General features: G+C 40.9%; 1 protein-coding gene across 1 annotated transcript; it reads right to left on the minus strand.

Moving 5' to 3' along the window:
* Positions 1-1,164: 1,164 nt before the first annotated feature.
* Positions 1,165-16,444, minus strand: KLHL8 (kelch like family member 8). The gene is made up of 9 exons (XM_009280222.2): positions 16,106-16,444; positions 12,282-12,830; positions 9,524-9,710; positions 8,692-8,835; positions 7,409-7,520; positions 5,127-5,295; positions 4,375-4,534; positions 3,169-3,370; positions 1,165-2,726 (listed from the first exon to the last, which is right to left on the minus strand). Exons 1-9 carry the CDS (start codon positions 16,316-16,318, stop codon positions 2,603-2,605), a joined length of 1,860 nt encoding a protein of 619 aa, XP_009278497.1. The 5' UTR covers positions 16,319-16,444; the 3' UTR covers positions 1,165-2,602.
* Between the last annotated feature and the right edge of the window lie 5,375 nt (positions 16,445-21,819).

Genomic DNA, 21,819 nt, shown 5'->3' on the forward strand with positions numbered 1-21,819 from the left:
CTGCTCTGTTCCCTCAGCCTGGGGGAGGTTACTTCTTTGTCATCATTATCCTGTTGCCAGTACTGGAAGAAAAACGAGTTTGCTGGTGTTAAATCACAACAGCTTTATATGCAGGTAAGTCATTACAGTTTGTTGCAATAGTAATCCTATACTAATTTGTTTATGATACTTGGACATCATTATCACATTTCCAGCAATAGTGTTTCTAAAAACAGTTCTGCACAAAGTATTTGTAGTTCTGGTGCCATCTAAGATTAATAATGTGGACACCGCTGTACTGGCAACAGGGTTGTTCCTTGTAAACCTTTTCTGCAGTTTTCCTGCCAGCCCTTAACAATACACCTGAAGAAGCCTGAGCACAAATGTTGTTGGGGGGGGGGGGCAAACTGTCTTACATCGTGTTCAGACCTAGTACCATTTGACTTCCAGCTACAGGGTCGACAGCAGAGGTACAGAATCCTTTACTGTAACCTTATTTCCCTGCTGAACACACGTGTCTCCCTTTGGTGCTTGGTGCGCGATTAGTGTCTGTCTTACAGTCGTGTTCAGACCTAGTACCATTTGACTTCCAGCTACAGGGTCGACAGCAGAGGTACAGAATCCCAGCACATTTACTGTAACCTTATTTCCCTGCTGAACACACGTGTCTCCCTTTGGTGCCTGGAAGGCGATTGCTGTCAGTGTGGTCCAGATGTGCGCGAGTTACAGGCTGCACCCATGGGTGCTAGCACTTTCCCACCAAGAGGAGAAAAGTATCGGCTGGCAAGCACCACTGCCAGGCTACTTGGTATTGTGGTCAGTGTTTCTTTGTGGAAAACTTGCCTTTATTTTTTTTTCTCTTAAGTTTTCTTGTTAGCCAGGACATCCATAGAAGAACCTGTTTGGTCCCAGAGAGGGAACCTGCACCTCTTCTTTCCACCCCTCCTAGCCAGATCAAGAGCCAGAAGTACCACAAGGGTGACCGCATCCTTGCATGGGGGCAAGGGTGGCAGCAGGGCAGTATGGCTCACAGCTGTTAACGCAGGATTTTCCCTGCTGACAAAGGGGCCTACTCTGCAGAAGCAAAAAAATACTCAGTGTTGTAATGTTACCCACAATAGCATGCTCCAGTCATACTAGAAACAAGGTGCTTTGAAGTACAAATGTTTTATTGCAATGTTTCATTATTTACAGTACCGTTCACTTTGTCCCTGGGTGCTACCAAAGTGCAAGCCATTTGAAACAGAAAAGCTAAATGATGGTAATTGAACAGCAAAACATGGCTGTGCCTTATGCTCGTACTGTCCTGCCTCTTCCCTGGTACTGAATGCAGAGAAGTTTGCTGTTCTCCCTGGTCACCTGGAACAACCTGGTAGCGTGAAACTTTGGTCACAAAGGATTGTCAGTTGGTTTGTTCAAGGTGATGCAGGAACGAGAATCTGCAGTCTTTCCAGCTGGACTTTACTCGGAATTCAGGGTTTCTGACTGCGTAAGACGCCGCCTTTGTACACAACACTGTCAAGTTCCTATTTCAATTTTTAATATAAGTACTGGTTTATTTCCAATTCTTTTTGTTGCTGATTCTCTTTGGTCTATGTAAGCTTTAAGTCATCTACCTCTTTTGAGGCTAGATCTTCCTTGCTTAACTACCTTAAAAGAGCCAATACCTCTAGAATTACCATAGAGTTGCCACTGGATACTGAAATCGGAGATGTCATCTCCTAGAGTTGCATTTAAAGGTCTTTACAGAGTACTGCAACTTTTATTATTATGTGTTTCCATTTTGTATAAAAATGGTGATTCAGACGCCACCGAAGCCTACATTTCACACACTATCATTTCAAAGTAGGACAAATTACACTGGTTACTTCAGGAATGATCTCTCAACAGAAACTTGCCTTTTGGGGGGGGATAGTTACTACAAATTTTATTGAAGACTTGAGAATTCCAGTGGCTAAACTCAGGTCAAGAACCTTTTCAGCTTTCTAACAAGTGTATTAGCTTGAGAAAGTACTTTGAAAGACAGGTTTCAGACTGAGTACCCGTCTGCCAGCAGTCCCTTGGGAGGTGGACACTGAACTTCTCTACTCCAGTTATCTTAGTGTGCAACAGGAATGTCGTTACCTTCTAAAACTTGAGACGCTTTGTGTTACAGAGCTCTTGTACAATTAGGAAATGTTTAAGACTACATTCCTGAAAATAAGTTACATTAAATGGCACTCGAGTCATCCAGAAATCATGTAGCAGGGCTGTTGGGTCAGGCTCAGCAGTAGTAACTGCTGCTCTCTCTCCTCACCCCACGCCTGGTTCACAGTTCAATGATGAGTCCCTGCAACAGCTGTGTCAAATGATTCTGAAATTACAACTTGTCAAAAATCGGATGATTGCAGCTCTTGGCAGGTTTTCTCCTGTGAGTCACACTTTTATTCCATGTTTTCACAGGCTTTTCTGTATGACTATTGATAGAAAGCCACCAAAAGCTTTACAGTTGCAGAAGGTAACATTTTCACAAAGAAAATGTATTGGTTTTATTTCTTAACCTACCATACAAAACACGGTGTTTAAAAGCTCTGCAGTGCCTCCCTACTATCATTCTTCGGGAATTTGGAGGAGGCAGCAGAGCTCACATGCAGTCAACAACGTTGCTGGATCCTTGGCCTACATCCCGGATCTGGCTGCTGGGACAAGAGCACACAGCCACGCCCGCCCCTGCCCTGCAGTGTGACACAGAGCCGACAAGTTCCCACCTAAAGAAGATGGTAGAGGAAAAAAAGAAAAGTAAGTTCCTGTCCTTTCTGAGCAACTTGAAAGTATTTCTTTTGTGTCTGAAATTGTTATACAGCCTAGCTGTTTACTTTGCACAAAAATACACCCCGCTAGCTTATTCTTGTTATTTCTCTGATAAATTTATTGCAAAATCAGATTGAAACAACCAGAAGAATGTAGATTCTTATTGAATGAAGGGAAGAGGACAAGGGATGGAGAGGAGGGGGAGGAGGAAGTGCTTATATATTTACAAGAAGAACCGAGTGGCATAAGCAGCATTCCTGCATCGCAGTCACGGATATTACTCAATTATTACCAGGAATCAACAGATAGACTCCTGCTGCACACTATTTCTATTATATTGTGTTTTCATATAGGCAGATTTCATTGTCTTATTAAGCCAAATAAAAGATTTTACATTACCTATTCACTATGGGATCAAATGCTTCCACTGTATTCAGGTACGCATTGCCATTATGACCTCCCACTGCAAAAATTTTACCCATCAGTGTCGCTATGCCAACGCCACCCCTTGGAGTTGTAAGCTCTGCTACATATTCCCATTTGTTACTGCGTGGGTCAAACCGTTCCACTGAGCTCAGTGGAGAGTTGTCATCAAAGCCACCTGCAAAGAATCATCACATTATCAGTTTTTAGCCACTTCTAGTGCTGGTGATATCCAGGACTGGCATTATCAGGCTACTCTCAGCATTCAGTGGGCTAGCTCTATTTCTTTACAGGAATTTTACAAGCTCCTAAAAATTAATCTAACAGCTCTCCCTCCTGCCACCGTACAAGCATCACCAAGAGTGACAATTTTCTTCTACTCAAGTTGCAAGGAGAGGTATTTCTATTATTTTTCTCCTTGAATTCATCTTACACATAGTTATAATGAAACAGCTTCTAATTTGGAATAGAAAAAACCTAAGACCAGTAAAAGGATGGTCCTCATCTTATTCTGGCTTAAGCAAAACACACTCTTGCGGTGTTTTCAAATTACAGCATTGCTCAATAATTGAGTAGGAAAAAAACATCCTCAAGTAAGACTTCAGTGATGCATTCCCCTTGCTGGGGCAGCTGTCAGAGGAGCATTTTACTCAAAACTTTTTTAATCACTTTTATGATAATAAACAAGGCAGAGCTCTGCAACTATCACTACGGCATACCTACCTGGCATCTTCCTCCCTCAGGAAAGTGGGTAAATGCAAGGTAGAGCAGAACAAGACAGGCCTAGGACAACAGGCTGTGGAATAACTGTAATCACTGTGCAAAAAAGCTACTGTTGTCTACACTCAGAATAGAATTAGGGTGCTTTAAAAGTGTGTGAACTTAAGAATCATTTTCCTAAAGGGAAACTCAAGATTAGTGAGTCTCGAGAGGATTTTCTATATAGACATATTGTCCTGAACAGTAGAGCCCTCCTGAAATGTGGGTTAGGAACTGCTTTTTACTTCCTCACTAACACACCTTTGTTTAAGCGTGCCCTGGTTGTGCTTGCTTTCTTCTGCTGAAGAACACAAAGTACAGCTCAGGTCTATCTGTTCCCCAGTTCCTGTAGCAACAACAGCCTCTTCCAAAATGCCAGTATTTGGCAGAAACAGCACTACAAAATGCCACATCCCTACTCACCGACAACGTACAAGCAGCCGTGGAGCTCGCTGACACCATTGCCAGCTCTTCGCTGACCCATCTCTTTCACTTCTATCCACTTATCCAAATGGGGATCATATTTCTCCACACTGGAAAGAGATGCTACACCGTCATTGCCACCCACAGCATAAACATGGTTCTGGAAAACAGTTGTATAGAGAAAGATTATTTGTAATGTATATGTGTTTACTCAGCTTTTCATAAGCAATGTTAAAATTATAGGAAAACATGGTATATCCATACAGTCCTAATTACTTACTTTTATTTAAGAATTCCAACAACAGACTTAATTATCTAACAACTTGTAAACACTATCTTCCAATTAAAGAAGTGAAAAAGTTATGTAGTGCTGCAGATATTTTGCAGCGTATACATGGCGACAGGGGGATTAAAGTGTGGGTGCATTCAGCACCTTTAAACATAGTAACCATGAAAACCAGAGCCTTCTGAATGAGACATGAAGCATTAGCCTGATGTTGTTAAAAGGGTCCTGGTACTTGTTTCAACAGTACTTGAGGTACTGGGAGCAGGGAGCGCAGTTTAATTTGATATGAGCATTATCCTAAATATCCTCAGCTCTTACACGGTTCCATAGGATTTTGATGACCTGAGGTGCTCAGACCCACCAGCTGCATTTTGTTTAAAATCCTGTGTTCTGCCTTGTAAAAGCAGATTTGAAAAGCAGGTCGGTTCCTCAGTTGGCCCCGACTTGGGAGGAAACAGCCACTTACCACAAGGGCTACGGAGCCGACTCCTCCCCTGGGAGTGTTCATTGGGGCGACTGCACTCCATCGATCAGAATCAATGTCGTATCTTTCCACATCGCTGAAGCAAGTGTTGTCATCTAAACCTCCTATTGCGTAAATGGGGCCACCAAGGGAGGCAAGAGCGATTCCCCTCCTAAGAAAACCATAGGATCAATACCTCAGTGCAAATCCTTAAGGAAAGGGAATGGGAAAGACACATCAAGTGCAATGTTACCTGACTGGCACCTGTTTCAAACTATGGGAAAAAAGTAATGAAAACTTAAAAAGTGAAGATTATAATAAATAATGACCAGTAACTGTGGCTGGCCCTCTGCACACCTGTGTCAGTCTTGCGGCTTTATCCTGAAAGTCTCTTGTATGTTTGCAGCCTCCCATTAGAGGGGCTCTAGAGTTTTATCTTAACTTCACCTCAGCCTTCCCAGGCAGCTGTATGTTATTGTGTGATCCACGAACAGGACTGTTGCAGCTAGAATATTTTTAGACTGCAAAAAGACAAAGCTCCTGTTTAAAAAATGAAAAAAAAAAAATAAAGGCAGGGGGTCATGGAATACTGTTTTGACTGAATGTCACCTAAGGCCCAAGTCCTCTACTTACATGCTTGGATACATGAGATTGTCTTAGTTATTTGATTTCTCTGTCTCGGTACTGAATTTTACACCTCCTATCTTGTTTTATTGAATCTGATGGAGAACCAAAACCTGCTGGTTTTAACTTTGTTGGTATAGCTGCTGCTACAATTTGGGAATGATTTTTTGGGGGGTGATATTAATACATATTAAAAGGCAAACCTGTGCTGGATATTAGATGACTGAACTCTAGCAAGATTTAATTGCAATTTTTTCCATTCTGTTATTTTCTATTAAGTCTGTGTTAAAATAGTTGTCAGATTTTTTTTTCTACTGAATCTACTAATATGAGAGTATGATCAGTACTACAAAATGAAAAGTATGGTCTAGAATGTAAGTGTTAAGTTTCTGCTTTAACTACCAAGATAGGTGATTTACCATTTCACTGAAAACTTTCTTGTCTCATTACACAGAGGGCAGGTTCACAGATACCTAGGCAGGAGCAAGGGAGGCACAATCTTTCTACAGAACAAACATTGTGGCAATATCCTGGGCTTATCTTAAATTGCCTCAGCAGATAACGTAGACACCATCAATGGTGGCAGTTTTTTCTCAACTAAGTATTCCGACACCACCTCCATGAATGGGAGGAGTGGAGTGTAGCCAAGGCACAGCAGCCCTTTCATTTACCAAGGTACTGAGTAAGAAATGTCACACAAATCTAGGGCTGATGTGTGCCGAGAATATGCCCTGGGGTGGTGGCAGGAGGGAGGAAGAGGAGCAAGAAGGCACTTCTAGGAGTTTGGGTCTTCTACTTTGATTAGGTCACAGCTATGAATAGCTTTAGGACTTAGCCATGCTCAGTATTTTACTCCTACTTGTACATAAAGCTTTCAGAAACAACAAATAACAAAATGGAATGTAGAATTAAGGAGGTTGATTTAAATGACAGCAGAAACAAAAAATTACAGATCTGTGAGTGCAGTAGCTCCTTAAAAGAATCTTAAATGTCAAAAGGCAAGAAAAATCCTCCATCTGACTTTCAGTGTTTTAGTGCTTCCAGCCTTTTGTGGCAAAACCATAAGCAGCTATTGGTTTCCTGGGCATGAAGTATTTCACTGTGCATGTTCTGCTGGCAGTTACCTTGCTCATTCTTAAAAAGAGCAAAAAACCCACAGAACCAGTTAATCAGTTTCAAGTTCTTTACTGGGCATAGTAGAAAGGCCCTAGATATCAGAATGTAAGCACAGCTGGAGCAGAAGAGCTCTCTGCTCCAGAAGCCAGCCCTGCCCCCCTTCAAAAGAAAAAAAGAAAAGGATAATAGAGCAACAAAAGAAAGCCAAAGCATAAACATAACCAATGTTACTAGCCAGGGCCTCTCCCTAGAGAGAGGGATTATGCAGTTTTGCACTGAAATACTTACAGTATGTTACGCACAACTTTGTGTTTGTGCAAATATGTGATGTATGCAAGTATGTGATGCAGATTTGTGTTTGCTTTACAGCTAGTAAATAAAGGTGTTTGATAGCATAAAGCCCCAAAATAGGAAAAAAAATTCCTAAAAATAGCACAGTTTGGAAACCCAAATAAAGGCAGGAAAGACGTAATGTTTTTCAGCATCAGCAAGAAATCATGTATCACAGGCTTAGGACTTAAAATTTTGGATCACGGGACACGTACCTCTTCGTGTTCATTGATGCCTTCATCATCCACTTGTTTGTGAGAGGATCAAATACTTCCATGCTTCCTAAGTGTTCATTTCCATCATGTCCACCTACTGCATACACTTTACCTGAAACACATACACATCTTCCGATACAGAGATTGCTTGGCAACATTTCAGTTTTCATTTATGTAATATCCCTGCCTACATGGAGACAAAAAGCTCAAATACAGAAAGGTTAAAGCTTTCAGATCTTTTCAATATCAGGATTTTAATAAGTATGGACTTTATAATTTTTATATGCTGTACTCAACCAGAGATCTGTTCTAACATGGACTTTTATAGAAAGCTTGAGATATGTAGACAAAAAAATCTTCCCATAACCTGAGTACTGCAGTTTTGGACACTTACATCAGTCTCTCCAGATTTTCTATGGGGAAAAAAAGATTTCTGTTCTGCTGCAGCAACACAGGGGCTACCGTGTACAAGGAAAAGTTGCATCATGGGTGCTAAGCTGCTCTGGACTGCACGGACCTGGTTTCAGAAGATGGGAGACCTAAAAATAAAGGTAGGTCTGCTCTTGGAAGAGTTATGGTCTTAGTGACTTGCCTGTACGGATTTAAGTATGAAGAGAGCTAGTATGAGTACTAGCAAATTCTGGGTGACTGCTGTGTAAGGCCATTTCTTTATAATTGATTTTTTAAAAATTAAATCACCTATTAAGGCAAGAGGCTATATACTGTTCATAGAATCATAGAATAGTTTGGGTTGGAAGGGACCTCTGAAGGTCATCTAGTCCACCCCCCCTGCCCTGGGCAGGGACATCTTCAACTAGATCAGGTTGCTCAGAGCCCCGTCCAACCTGACCTGGAATGTTTCCAGGGATGGGGCATCCACCACCTCTCTGGGCAACCTGTGCCAGTGTTTCACCACCCTCATCGTAAAACATTTCTTCCTTATATCTAGTCTGAATCTACCCCTTGTCCTAGCTCAACAGGCCCTACTAAAAAGTCTGTCCCTATCTTTCTTGTAAGCCCTCTTTATATATTGAAAGGCTGCAATAAGGTCTCCCCAGAGCCTTCTCCAGGCTGAACAACCCCAACTCTCTCAGTTCGCAGTAATGTCTTTTCAGTAAGCATGCTCTCAGATTGTTTCAGAATCAAAAACCCCTTCATGGGGAAAAGCTTTACTAAATTGAAGAATATCCAACAGTTAAGCCATTGCAAGACAGATTTATTTAGTGAAAGTACCAATTCCAGCAAAAGGAGCAAACAAGTGCCTTTTGAATAGGGTTACTGACCTCCCACAGAGATCACACCCACGTGCCTTCTCCTGCTGTTCATTTCAGGGCCGAAGAACCAGTTGTTCTTACTGATAGAGTAACATTCAATGCTGCGAAATGGGTCACCTGATCCACCTCTACCACCGACACAGAACAGCACACCTGAAGAAGATAAAATGGGTTTCCAGAAAACTAGCAGGAAGATGGGGGATAAAGTTGTATAGTAGAGTGAACTGAAAATTATGTTGGAGAAGTCGTATTTCACTTCAAGGGGGCACGGTCATTGCCCTGCATAATTGGATGCTGGATTTTGGCCTTTGCTTGGCATGCTGCTATGGCAATTAACTATCTATGCTCTTGCAAAAACAATGCATATTTTAAATATGCTTTTTGTGATTTTGCTTAGGGAGATAAACAGATTGTTTGTTAAATATAACAACGTAAAAATTAGGATTTGCAGTCTAATATTCATCACTCGCTTTTGGTGTAGGTTAACCAAAGAGTTTAAAAGTTAGCTCAACCTTCTCGCACCAAAAGATCAAGTGTCCACTGTTTTCGATATAGCTTTAGGCATACTGCCTCGTCGTAACATACCTAACAGTTCTAGCTTTAATACAGTTAGAGCCAATCAGGATAAATAAATAATGCTTTAAAGAAAGAAAATGACTGCTAAAGTTCTGCTAGGAAAATGCAGCACATTACCTAATTACCAGAGAGGTACACAATGGCTTTCCCAATTTTGCATTAAGTCATTAACAACCATTTATACCAAGCTATCTAACCCTGCACAGATGTGCTGCCTTTTGTCCACATCACTCCCTACTGGATAATCAGACACACATTTAATTACCAGCAGTCTGCTTCCTTGGTGTTGTGCGAATGGAGTACTCAAAGTCTGGCACTGCCCTGCTGCTCAGGTGAAGGTGGTAGTTTCTTGCTTCATCCAGCAAATCCCTACATTTTAGATTCTGCTTGACAATCTCTTCCTTTGCCACAACACCCATAAGGAAACAAATGGGCAAGAGAGGCAGCCGTACCTGACAGAAATGAACACAGTTGGAGTAACTGGCTGAACTGACTGAGTCTCACCATTTACAGTGACGCACGCATAACAGATGGTAGCTTCTGAGCCAGCTGCCAGCCCCGCACTCTTCACTAAAAAGAGCGGCTTTTGTTTTTTTCTTCCAGAATAACAGCGATATGAACAGTTCTTTTTAGTGACAAATGTTTGCTACAACCATTTGCATTTAAGCAGCAGCGGAGAACTGTCCCTTGGCCCAGGCTGAGCAGAGGAAGAAGTGCTGCTGCCTGTACTGCAAACTGTGTCTGCCCGATGTGATGCAGGCAGCATCTGTGACTTTACCAGGACAGCCTGTGTCAGGTTAGTCTGCTGAAGGCATGAATTTTCAGCTCATTGCCCTGCGAGCTTAAGAGGGCTCTTGCTAGAATGGTTCATTTTCTTTGGGTGGCAAGTCAAAAAGGAAACACTGTCAGCATGAACTAAGTGTCTATTAAGGAAGTATTGCTAGTGCAGTAACACCTTTCTCTAGTGTGGACTTGACAGACTACAGCATTAAAAAAAAAACAAAAACAACAACCAACAAACAGTTGAGAGCTAATTGTTTCCTTTCCCAAATCCTTCCTGTGGTTGCCCAGAAGAGAGCTGGTGACCGGGCTGAGGAATGGAAGGCTCTTTCTGGGTGAGGCTACAGGCAGTCACTGCCCAGAGCAATCTCCAGTGACAGGGCAGATCTGAAATAAGGTCAGCCTCTCCAAGACTGCCTTGAAATGTCCTCCTGCCCACAGTCATTTATTTCAGCAAACCTTTCATTTGTCCTTGTGAGAGAAACAGTGAGGAATATGAAGTATGATCAGGCGCAAAAGTAGGACAGGTGTTAGCAGGGGGGAACTGAAGTAAACCACCGTCTGATTTCCTAAGGTTTGGAGTCAATGCTGTCAAGCAGCTCCCAAGTTAGCTCAGCAGCAATGGTGAAGGAGAAGTCCATTATCTCCAGTGCTTCTCAGAGCAGCAGGATGGTGCTGTTATATGGCTGACAAGCGTCCCTGTCGTCAAGTAAGCAGGTGTCTCTAGCAGTTCTTCCTTACCCACTTGCTTTCAGTCCCACTTCTTCCTTTACTTTGACCCGGCTTATTGTAGGCTGATTAAAAGCACCACCGTAGCCCTGCTAATAGACTCATGAGGTTAGTGATGCAGTAAGAACTCAAGGCTGACAAATTCAGAACCTCATTCTAACAGTGAAATCCATAAGGCTGATTATGATGTGGATAATAACTGTCAAGAAGCCCAGTCATGTTTTCTGCTACCAATAATGTCCAAATCAACTGATGGCTCCATGTACTCTGGCAAATAACCCATATTTACAGGAAGGGGTTTACTTTTTCATTGCTTCGTTCTAGACTCTGGTTTCTGTGAATAGAATAAAGCTGTTAATTTCATCTGCTAGCACAACTGGGCAACAAAAATAAATCTAGGGTTTTTTTTTTTTAAATCTGAAATTATATTGCCTGTAAATTTAATTATAGTGTACTAAAGAAGTTTTTTTGTGGTCTTTTACCAGGAAACGTGAAAAATGATGCATGAAGACAATGACAGCAGCATGTTAGTGGACCTCTCGTTACTCACACGACGCCAATATTAGCAGTTCTGCCAAATGCAAAATATTCAAGTTGGAGCTCAGTGACAACTGAAACAGCACAGTTGATTCTACCTGCTAAGATACATAAGGCATTTTGCAGCGCATTGCATGTACCCCCCTCCTTCCCAGCACAGGTTCTCCATACCTGTCTCAAATACTGTATTCTAAACTCCCATAACCAGCACATATGGAGTTGAATAACTGAAGTACCTAACGCTTTGACTGGAGGAGGTCCAATGGGTGTTTAAGTAAGTTCAGCTGAGTGATCTTTTGATACCTCAATGTGTTTCTTTCAGAAGCAGTGGACTCGCATCAAGTCTAGATGATTAAACTGCAAACTCCTTTCAGATCCTACAGGTAACCAGCAGTGCTAGTCTAGTGAGCATTAAAGGGTCTAGCATATGTTTCCTAGCCTGCTCGTAGGGCTAACGTATCTTGGTCTTTTGTTAATTAAATATACAGAACATTCTAGAAGTAGCACGACTTGATGTGACACATCTCCGTTACAGTTTTACTTTCCTAGCCATGTAAAAAAACCTCAACAGCTTTGCTCTCCTTTGTTAAGTACAAATACTTACCAGTAAGGGAAGTAAGCATTTCAAGCTGTAGTAGTATCAAACCAAGTGAAGTGATGGCTTTATGTTCTCCACTATGTTTAAATGTAAGAAGCTTCTGCTCTAACACAGGTGCAGCTTTTTGTCGGCTCCCCACCCCCCCAGCCATGAGCATAAAGTGAGTACTCTTCTCTCTACAGAAACTGGAGAATATGACTTCTTCCTGATAGTCAAGAGATCTAACCTGCTTTTCCACTGTCAGCTCACAACTGTGAATACCAGATGAGGCACCAACTGCTAAGAACATTTTCATCTTGAGATCTACCCAAGTACAAACAGTTGATTATACAACCAAACCAGTGATGAGTCAGGCACCCAGCGCCTCGGTCTGCCCTACCTGCGCAAGTATTTCATCCAGCCACATAGCATGATGCTGTGGATTGGCTAGCAGCCACTTGATAGCAGCGTTGTAAACTTGCTTTTCATTTTCAATATTCAGGTCACTGGAGGACAGGAGTTTATGGAGGTGCTGTGGTGACACGCTCACAAAGTCTTCACACTCTACCACTTCTGTAAAATGTTCGCAAGCATACTGATCGGCCATGTCCATCAAGTCAATGCGGTTGTGACTCTCTGCAAATGCCCTGACTGCCAGGCAGTTGGAGGGATGGAAGTGCAGCTTCATGTATTCACAGCACGCCTTTGCTACCAGTTCCACCTGAAGAATGCAAGCAGCGTACAAGAGAGGCTGGACGTTATCCACCGTCAGAGTAAGCCGGGAGGAGTACACAAACTTCACTAGGTCTTCTATTGCATCGCCATCGAAGTCCCTGATCTCGATCAACGTCTGCTTGGCTTCAGCCATTTCCGAAAGAAACATGGCTCTGAAGTAAGGTATAACACAAGCTAGCACCAGTTTGTGGCAGGAGATAAGCTTTGAACCAACCTGAAAAAAAAGAAAAAAAACCAACCCAATCTTTTACTGGAACGTCAGTTTCAGCTATGAAAGGATGGACAGTTAAGCTGAAATAAGAATTCTGAACTCAATATGCATTGAGCTACTGTATTTTGTGCAAACAAATTAACTCAATTTGCTCTGTACTTCTGACATTAGATCAATGTATCCCAAGCCGACCGGAGTTGTAACTTGGCCGCCAGAGTAGGGCAAAGCCATAACACAAGGAAGCAATAGCACTGATGCACTGAACTTGCTTTTCTTTAAGAGCCGTGTCCTATTTTTTAAATGAAACATCCTTAGGAATCTTCTAGATGCATCTTGGAGACAGGAGGAGACTGCTAGGCACTTGTTTGTTTTATGTGTATTCAGAGACTTTAAGCGGGGGCGGAGGGGAAACTGTAAAGTGACATTTTTAAACTACTTAATTTAAACCTCAGAATTGATGATGCTGTTTATAGAAGCAAATTCAAGTAAAACCGCAGTAATAACAGCTATTACAGGGATTATTAAAAGTTACCAATCACATCAAGGTTTTTAGAAGCTGTTTAGCCACAAAAGATAGAGTATTCCCCATAAAGATGAGGTATTTTTCAAAATTCTGATCAGAAAGCACAAAACAAGCTTTTCACTTACAAAATTCTAGAATTCAATTACATTAAAAGAGAATGTAAATATTGAAGGTAAATGAGCAATCCACTACTTGTGTTACAGGAGTGCTTTCTTAACAGCCTTTGTCATTCTGCAGTCTGCACTAACATAAAGGGATGGCTGAGTTAAGCAACCAGTTTCCCTGACAGATTTGAATTACACGTTCATTTTCAGATTAAGGTGTTACAGTGAGTTGTCTTGCAATTTTAAAAAAAAGGATATTAAATTATAAAAGATAATTTGGAGTTTTTTCTAGCTCTGATTCAATACACAATTGCTCTACCCTTTTTAAAAGTGTGTATTATCAACACAAGTGTAACCTGTCTGGTGAGCAGTAAGTTGAGTACAGAAAGCAGACACACATGAAAGAGTACGCAGATTAAAAGAGAGGAAAAGATGGATGGTTCAGTGTGAGTTAATAAGATCACTCCAGAAGGAACAATTCATAGACCTACCAAATGAACAAAAAACCAAACCAACAGGAGAAAAGCAGATGGTATGTATCTGCCACTCTCCACCTTCTAACAGGGAACTGTTCATATAACAGTAGCAGTACAGTAGGCGAATTCCAGATTTTAACTCTTTGGAGCAGAGGAAGTCTCCCTGTGTGCTCCCATAGTTTATGACTGTTACAGTGTCAGCACTCCAACTAATTATAGTACTCATGCAAAAAGATGCTACCAGCTGGTCTGCTATATCAGGGAAAGGTCCTAGGCCATTTCTCACCTTCAGAGATTTTTATTCTGCCCATCATCCCACTCTCTAACTAGATCTTTCTTTTTAACTAAGTGGCTTCACTATTTTACCCAAATCAGCTTAATTTTAAATATCTAACATGTTCTTGGTATTTCAAAATCAGAGTTCCCCTCCAGTTATTAACAATCATATTTTAAGAGCCAGCAGTTAAATCAGTAATTGGTTTGACAACAGCAATGCCAGAACTGCTCGCTATCAGAGGTCACGCACAAAAGCAGAAAGTTCAGTAGAGAAGTAATTATTCTTAAAACATGAGAAATGCCTGAGCACTACAGAAAGAAAAATCAAGTCCTCCAGAAAATTCTAGTTCAAGATATAGTTACCAGTTACTTGAAAATCACTGATTTAGGAAGCCTTATGGTAAGATGTACATAGGTTGCTCTAGCCTCCATAGATTATATTCTCTACTTGAGGACTGGAAGCCAAGTCATGCAATCTAATATTCTTAAATTACCAAAGTAGCTCCACACAAATAATACAGATGAACATTAATACAAGCCTAACTTGGGAGGAGAAAAACTGCACCCACAGTAAAGTGTATTTTCCAAGCCAAGTTTCCCTAGCAGGAGTATACATTTAACTACATTTATAAAACAAGACTTTGTCTTTTTTGCAAGGGTGGGTGGAAAGGGAGAAAGGTGAGGATGAGGTCAAGAAAAGGGAAGAAGAGGGTTGTTAAGAGTTCTGACATGAACCTTCTTACCCAAAACGCCTTTTAAAATTACAGATGTAAAAAGACCTGATGATGAGCTCTCAGGCAAGTTCTGTTTCATGGCTGTCGTGCTGGAGCAGCTTCAGTATTGTCATTCAGTGAGTGCCCTATGAGCATTAACTCAACTGTTATGAGCCACTGGACCTATCTGCTGCTGCATCTAGTGCCTGCTGACAGGCAATTTAATATCTGCTGTGAAGCAGAACAGAAAAATGTTCTTGCTTATTCTACTCCTGTTGTCCACTAGGGTGGAAGGGAGAGAAACCCTCTTCCTCTCAGAGATTTCCATTGTCTCCCAAGTGTTTTACAAAGATGAGATGCCTACCGGCGGGGGGGGCCACCAGGGACACACATCTGTCAATGATTTTCCCTGTTAATATCTAATAGTGAAAGTGGGAGGCAAACAATTTCTCCTAAAGGCATCTGTCATTTGTTCTTGGTATAGGAGCTATGCTTCATCTCTTTTTCTTAAATAACTATCTTACACTACTAAGATGCCTAGCTAAGCACTACTTAATATTTGTAGGTGCTGGCAACCACTGTTACGGATGCTAGGTATAAATTTATTGTGATCAGGATTAATTAATATACAGCTGAGTTACAAAGAATGCATTAAAGCAATGCTATGCAAGAATCATAAAACTGGTTTCTTCCTCCTCCTTTACTCTTTGATCAGCTGTAGAACATAATTGTCTGGGGTTGTTTTTTTCTTCTTTCTTTGAGAATGCTGGAAGTTAGATTTGTTCCAGAAATCCTGTTTGCCAGGAAAGATCTAGCAGAGCAACAGAGAATGCAAAAATAGAGATAAAATTGGGGATGAAAGTGTGTGAGAACAAAGAGGCTACGACGAGCTGAAACTGCACAGTAATATACTGATCAACCATGGGAACTTGCTTAGAAGGCAAGTTGGGTGAGGTCAAAGTCAGGTACTTCCTCTCTCAGACTGTCAATACCTTAAGTGTTTACATTTCAGTTGTAAACTTCCTAAATAAGGAAAAAAACCACAAGCATATCTAGAGAGGCCTCAGATCCAACAGGTATTCTATAGCTTCCATACCCCTGCTCAAATGCACAGCCAGCCTCCAGCACACTTATTCATAGCTTAATCTTCAGACTGTTAAATGCAATGGATGTGTGACAATATCACCTTCAGTGTAACATCACAGAGCTCTCCAGCTTCAAAGAAGTGAAGAAGAGAGCTGTGAAAATCCTTCCAAGCCTCATTTGCTTCAAATACAAAGATGTCATCTTCACCATCACTGTTGGAAGACCTAGTTTGCTGCTGCTGCTGTTGCTGCCGCCTTTTTCCCTTTATCAGATGTTGTTTTGCCTGCTCTGGAACCATGGATTCTGAAGCCATTGGCTGTTTCTTCTTTCACCGCATGAATCTTCAAGAACTCCTGCCAAGACAAAATCCAGCCCATCAGGAGTCAAGTCCTAGAATGCAGTTAAGTTCTGTTCATCTTCCTGTTTAAAAAGACACAAAAAAAAGCAGATGAGACATTAGGTACTGCTAGTACCTAACACTTTGATTACATGTTATAAATACTACCTATAATCTTACTTGGGGAAGGTGGGAGGAGAAGCGGGGGGAAAGACCCACAGTCAAGAATCCCATGCAGGTACCTTTAGGAAAAGCCGTTGTTTCTGAACACGTTGCCCACACTTCTTGAAAAAGACATGAAAAAGAAAAGGCAAGGATGTATCTTGCGACATTCCTGATCTCACTCCTGTGCATGACAGAGGAACAGAAGGGACATGGCCCACAGACGGTTGTGCTTCTTTGATCCCTAAATAGCATCTCTCATCACTCATGCCACAGACAGACTATTGATCTGACCCCGATGGGTATTTTGTACATACTTATTACTCAGCTTTCCTAGGTCTTGTCAAAACCCAAAGCAATCCTTAAGTGTTTTGTGAATTTATGCAAATGTAAGCAAAATATAAAAAGCTTCTGCAGAACTAGAGAACAAGAACTTACACTTATAGAAAAATCTTGGAATTAAAATTATTTCCTTTTGTCTCTATTGATCTGACCCCGATGGGTATTTTGTACATACTTATTACTCAGCTTTCCTAGGTCTTGTCAAAACCCAAAGCAATCCTTAAGTGTTTTGTGAATTTATGCAAATGTAAGCAAAATATAAAAAGCTTCTGCAGAACTAGAGAACAAGAACTTACACTTATAGAAAAATCTTGGAATTAAAATTATTTCCTTTTGTCTAGCAACCTTATTAATCCAACAGATTGATATTTAAAGCATGACAATGAGTGTTACACAAAAGTTTGCTCCTGCTTGCTAGCTTTTATTTTAGACTGTTTACCCAGCTTAGCTGAAGACACTTAAGGTGTCTAAGATATATACAGCTTGGACTAAAGGAATCTTAGCTATCCTGACATCACAGCTTTCCCAGGGCTGAAAGACAAATCAGGGATACCACAGACAATGGGGAGAAGGCTTTTTCTGCTTGTCACTCAAATATTTTACTCTTCCTGCTACTGTGAGCTTCAATTAGGTTAAGCTTGAAGTCCACCTTTTTATTTGCAAAAAAAAGTTAAGCAGTAGGGGAAGAGCAAATTTTTTTCCAGTTCGGTAGCATATTTTAAGTTTCAGCTCTGTGTGTTTAAAAGCCATGAAAGCCAACTCAGTGAGATTTAGGCTGAGCATCCACATGCTTTGTGGAAGATTATGAAGCCCTCAAGAAAAAAAATGAAATACTGTTTGAAAGCATGGAGTTACTGAATCAGCTTACAAGCAAGAGTTCTGTTAGATTTTGGCAAGGGAAGCAAATGGATTTGTAAGGTTTTAAGACAAAGTCTCTGGAGAGCATATTTAGTAGCGTGTTCCTCTCTTACACTGGCTAGCTTTGGTTTAAATGTTTTCTGGTTAATTTATTATGCATTCATTCTTCATTCTACGCTAAGAGTTGATGATTGCTTTGCTGTAGTTCAGTGATTTCTGCTCACGGACTCTGGTGTTGGAGGAAGTGGACTGACTGAAGTAACAAAAAAGTCTTCTACAATAAAAATGTCAGTCAGTCACATGTTTGGGAGCAGAACTGATTTTCTTCTGGGATATTTTGAAAATATCCATGCCTCTTACTAAATTTACAACTCTTCATGCATTGGTACCAGAGAAAGAGCAGGAATTGACTTGAGGCGATCATACTCATTTCTGCTGTAGGTCGCAGGGTTGTTGCCAGCATCATGTCCTGCACGGTGACAAGGCTGTTGGTTACACTGGGCCAGGCAGGTTAAAGCAAGATCAAACATGCCTAGAATATTCACTAATGGTGCTGTAAGCAAGGTAAGTATTCTTCCTTTAAAATATCTTATTTCTTCCAAAACCACAAACTAGCTCAAAGATATTATGGATCACGGGATATTTATATAGTTTATAGCAAGGAATACCTTTTTCTGCTGAAAACTTAACTTCTATTATGCCAGATTTTACAAATTACTATACTAAGATGTTTTCCTAGTTCGTTAGGAGGAAAAATCTTGATATTTTGTTTCTCCTCTTTTAACTTCAAATTAATTTTCCACTTTTGCTTTAACATGCCCTTTGAAGAAGTCGCTATTACCATTGAGATATGAAGCTAACACAGAGCTTCAGAGGCAACCTACTGAAGTTACAAAAGTGAACACAGACAAATGAGGAAAAAGAGAGAAGTTGAAATGCTGTACAAGGGTTTTGAAAAGCATCATGTATTATTCATTCAGAGGTAAGATACAGCGTCTTTAGCCTACACTTCTAGGGAACTCTTGCTTATTTTGGTCCTTAACTGACACTCTCACTTCACCGCTCCCTAGCTACTCACACCTAACAGTGTTTTTACAGCCGAGTAGAAATGCTGCTTTCAGACAGAACTGCCACTGACTACTAAATGATAGTTTGCAGCTCCCAGATCATAAGGTTTTTCCATCTGGCATATATGCTACATTTATCCTCATGCTTTAATTGCAACTGCACATATACTTTCCAAAACTATTCTGTGTCTCACTGTAAAAGAGGCTGATGGTGTACATTTTACCTATTCTGGGTATGCCATTATAAACACCAATACAAAAACCATGAGTCTTAAGATAAATCAGTGCTGTTGGGGTGACTTTTTTAATGTTTTAAATAAACTAAGCAATAACACAAAAGCCAAACATAACTGATTTTAAGCAAGGCTTTTCATCCGTATCTGATGCTTATATCAAATGAAGTTCTTGAAGATACTCTGAGCCCTCACCTGTAAGAAAGAAGTGGTGGGGGGGCCCCCCCCCACCTCTAGGATACCCAGAGAGGTGGTGGATGCCCCATCCCTGGAAACATTCAAGGTCAGGCTGGACGGGGCTCTGAGCCCTAGTTGAAGAAGTTGTTCAACTCTGATCTAGCTGAAGATGTCCCTGCCCACAGCGGAGGGGTTGGACTAGAAGACCTTTAGAGGTCCCTTCCAACCCAAACTATTCTATGAGTCTATGATTCTATCTCCCTGCCCACGGCAGGGGGGTTGGACTAGATGACCTTTAAAGGTCCCTTCCAACCCAAACTATTCTATGATTCCATGATTCTAAAAGAAGTTGAGCACATATTTGGATTTATATATTTAGTACATACTAAGTACACACTTGATATTGCAGGGGAAGAAACTAGAAATCACATCAGAGGAGAGCAAGACCATTACTCAGGCACATAGCCATAGATAGGAGAATCACATGTACGAGGGAGCTCCCAGTATGGCAATATCAAATAAGTGTATGGGAACATGAGAGCAAGTCAGTTACTGCTCCTCAGGTAAAAAGAAGTTTCTGTGACATGTTAAAAATTAACATGTTTAATATAACCTTAAGGAAATATTCCGATAGCAATAGTCTGACACACTTCAGTTTCATTTTGATGAGGCTTTGTGCCAGATAATAATATCTTAGATAAAAGATTTTTATTCTTCCCCCAAGTCACCAATTCAGGAGCATCTTGTTTCTGTGATACATCTCGAACATTCAAATCTTTTTAGATATCTGTCCACAAATCCTCCGCTTGTCTTAATTACAGCATCTCACAGTTTGAGTCTTCAAACAAATCATCATCTACTATGGAAAGTACCAGCTGTAGCCATGAGACAGCTGTAAAACTAACTTTGAAGGAGGGCCAGGTCACTGTATATATCCAGTTCGCTGTTAATTGTATCTGGCTTGAGAAATAGCACTGTTAGGAATTCTATCATCTATTTGAAAAATCAAGGCATTTTCACAATCAGAGGTTTAAGGTAAGTCAAGAGCCACTACCATACTTAGCTTCTGTAAAGAGCCAGTCTTATCAACACGGTGCACTACTAGAGTTAAACACAAAGAGAAGTAATATTACAGATGTAAAACACAATATTAAGATAATGTATTGAAGTGTGTGATACAAGCTATCACGACCCAGACAGAAGGAGAGAACAGACGTTTCATTTGCAGAAAATACTGGTTTGGGCTAATCTGAATGCTTAGCTATAGGCCTTTACTGTTCTCAGATTTTAAACGGAACAGAAATGAGTTTTAGTAGCGCTTGAATCAAGATACTGAACTCTGGAAATCTGAAGGTCACGCAGAAGTCATGAAGGTCAGTATATTTCAACTCCAAACCTACTCCTCCTTCTAGCTTGAAGTGGAATGGCAAATAGTTTTGTCATTGCACAGCCTTAAAGGGATAGCATATGAAAAGAGCAAGAAGTTGTATTTTCACATCTTTAATTACATAGAAGTTCACTAGTTTAAGAACCACTAGCTAGGAGGATTAATCAGCATTTAGGTTAGCATGCATGATGCTCTTTTAATTATGTACTAAGAATCCACAAACTGAGAGAGAAGAGCCTTTTACAGATTTGCTCCCCAAATCAACAGTAATGCAACAATAACATCCAACTACTTGACGTTAGTTTAGTATTGGGTGAATGCTGCAGACTTACACACACAGTCTTTCCTTTCTCGAACAAAACACTGCCATGGCCATTCAAAACCTCAGTAACATGTGCTCCCTTTTCATCTTGGCAATTAAGTCTTCCAGCCTCCATACAATCTAATATTTTGACTACGCTAAGAGTAAGTGACCATCACAGAAAGTGACTGACTCTCAGGAAACTAAAGGAAGTGCCTCATTCATAACATCATCTGTTATTCCTTGTAGACAGCTGCTTGACACTTTCCATGAAGGAGTAACTGTCTGAATAAAAAAAACAAACCACACATTGCTTATAGCTCACCATTGTTTGCTGAGAGCAGGTCAGCAATTTTCTTGTTCAAGTTAAATATTTAGAAATATTGATGATGTCTGCTGTTCCCAGAGTGCAGCTGTTCCAGACCCCAGAGTTGGTGTTCTGGTCCTCAGTGCTGGTCCTCAGGCAAGGGACAGAAGATCCCCTCCTAGCTATTCCTCACTATCAAACTTAGAAAAGCAAGCAGGGATGGGAGGTCAGAGCACAAGCACGTAATCTTGTATCTGCTGCAATTCAGGTAACAGTAACATCCTAAAGTGAAGCGATTTTGATTCACACATTCTAGCTAAATCTCAAACTGAATTAAGTGTAAAATTCCTTAAGTCACATAGAGTACTTATGTTCAGTAGAGGTAAAATACCTCAAATAATTTTGAAGCAAAAAGAAATGGAAGACAATAGACAGTGGCAGGACATGAATGAACATTGTTCTGTTTTTCCCTGTCATGAAATTAAACCCCAGGAATCCTGGCCGACAAGCCAACCTAGATGTTGCAGTACATGGCCTCCTCCCTCTGTCAGGTACCTTGGGAGACAGTGCCCCAGAAAGAGGGGATCATCCTTGTTCTTCCACTGACGCAAGGGAGGAAGATGTTTCGGTGATACAGAACAGA

The sequence above is a fragment of the Aptenodytes forsteri genome, unplaced genomic scaffold (genome assembly GCF_000699145.1).
Source record: "Aptenodytes forsteri isolate BGI_AS27 unplaced genomic scaffold, ASM69914v1 Scaffold227, whole genome shotgun sequence".
In the NCBI taxonomy this organism is placed as follows: Eukaryota; Metazoa; Chordata; class Aves; order Sphenisciformes; family Spheniscidae; genus Aptenodytes; species Aptenodytes forsteri.

Coding starts and splice junctions, on each gene's coding strand:
- KLHL8 (XM_009280222.2), bottom strand. CDS start 16,318: ATGGCTTCAGAATCCATGGTTCCAGAGCAGGCAAAACAACATCTGATA. Junction 7,521..8,691: donor GGGTGTGATCTCTGTGGGAG/GTCAGTAACCCT, acceptor TATGTGTTTCAG/GTAAAGTGTATGCAGTAGGT. Junction 3,371..4,374: donor CGGCTGCTTGTACGTTGTCG/GTGAGTAGGGAT, acceptor GATTCTTTGCAG/GTGGCTTTGATGACAACTCT.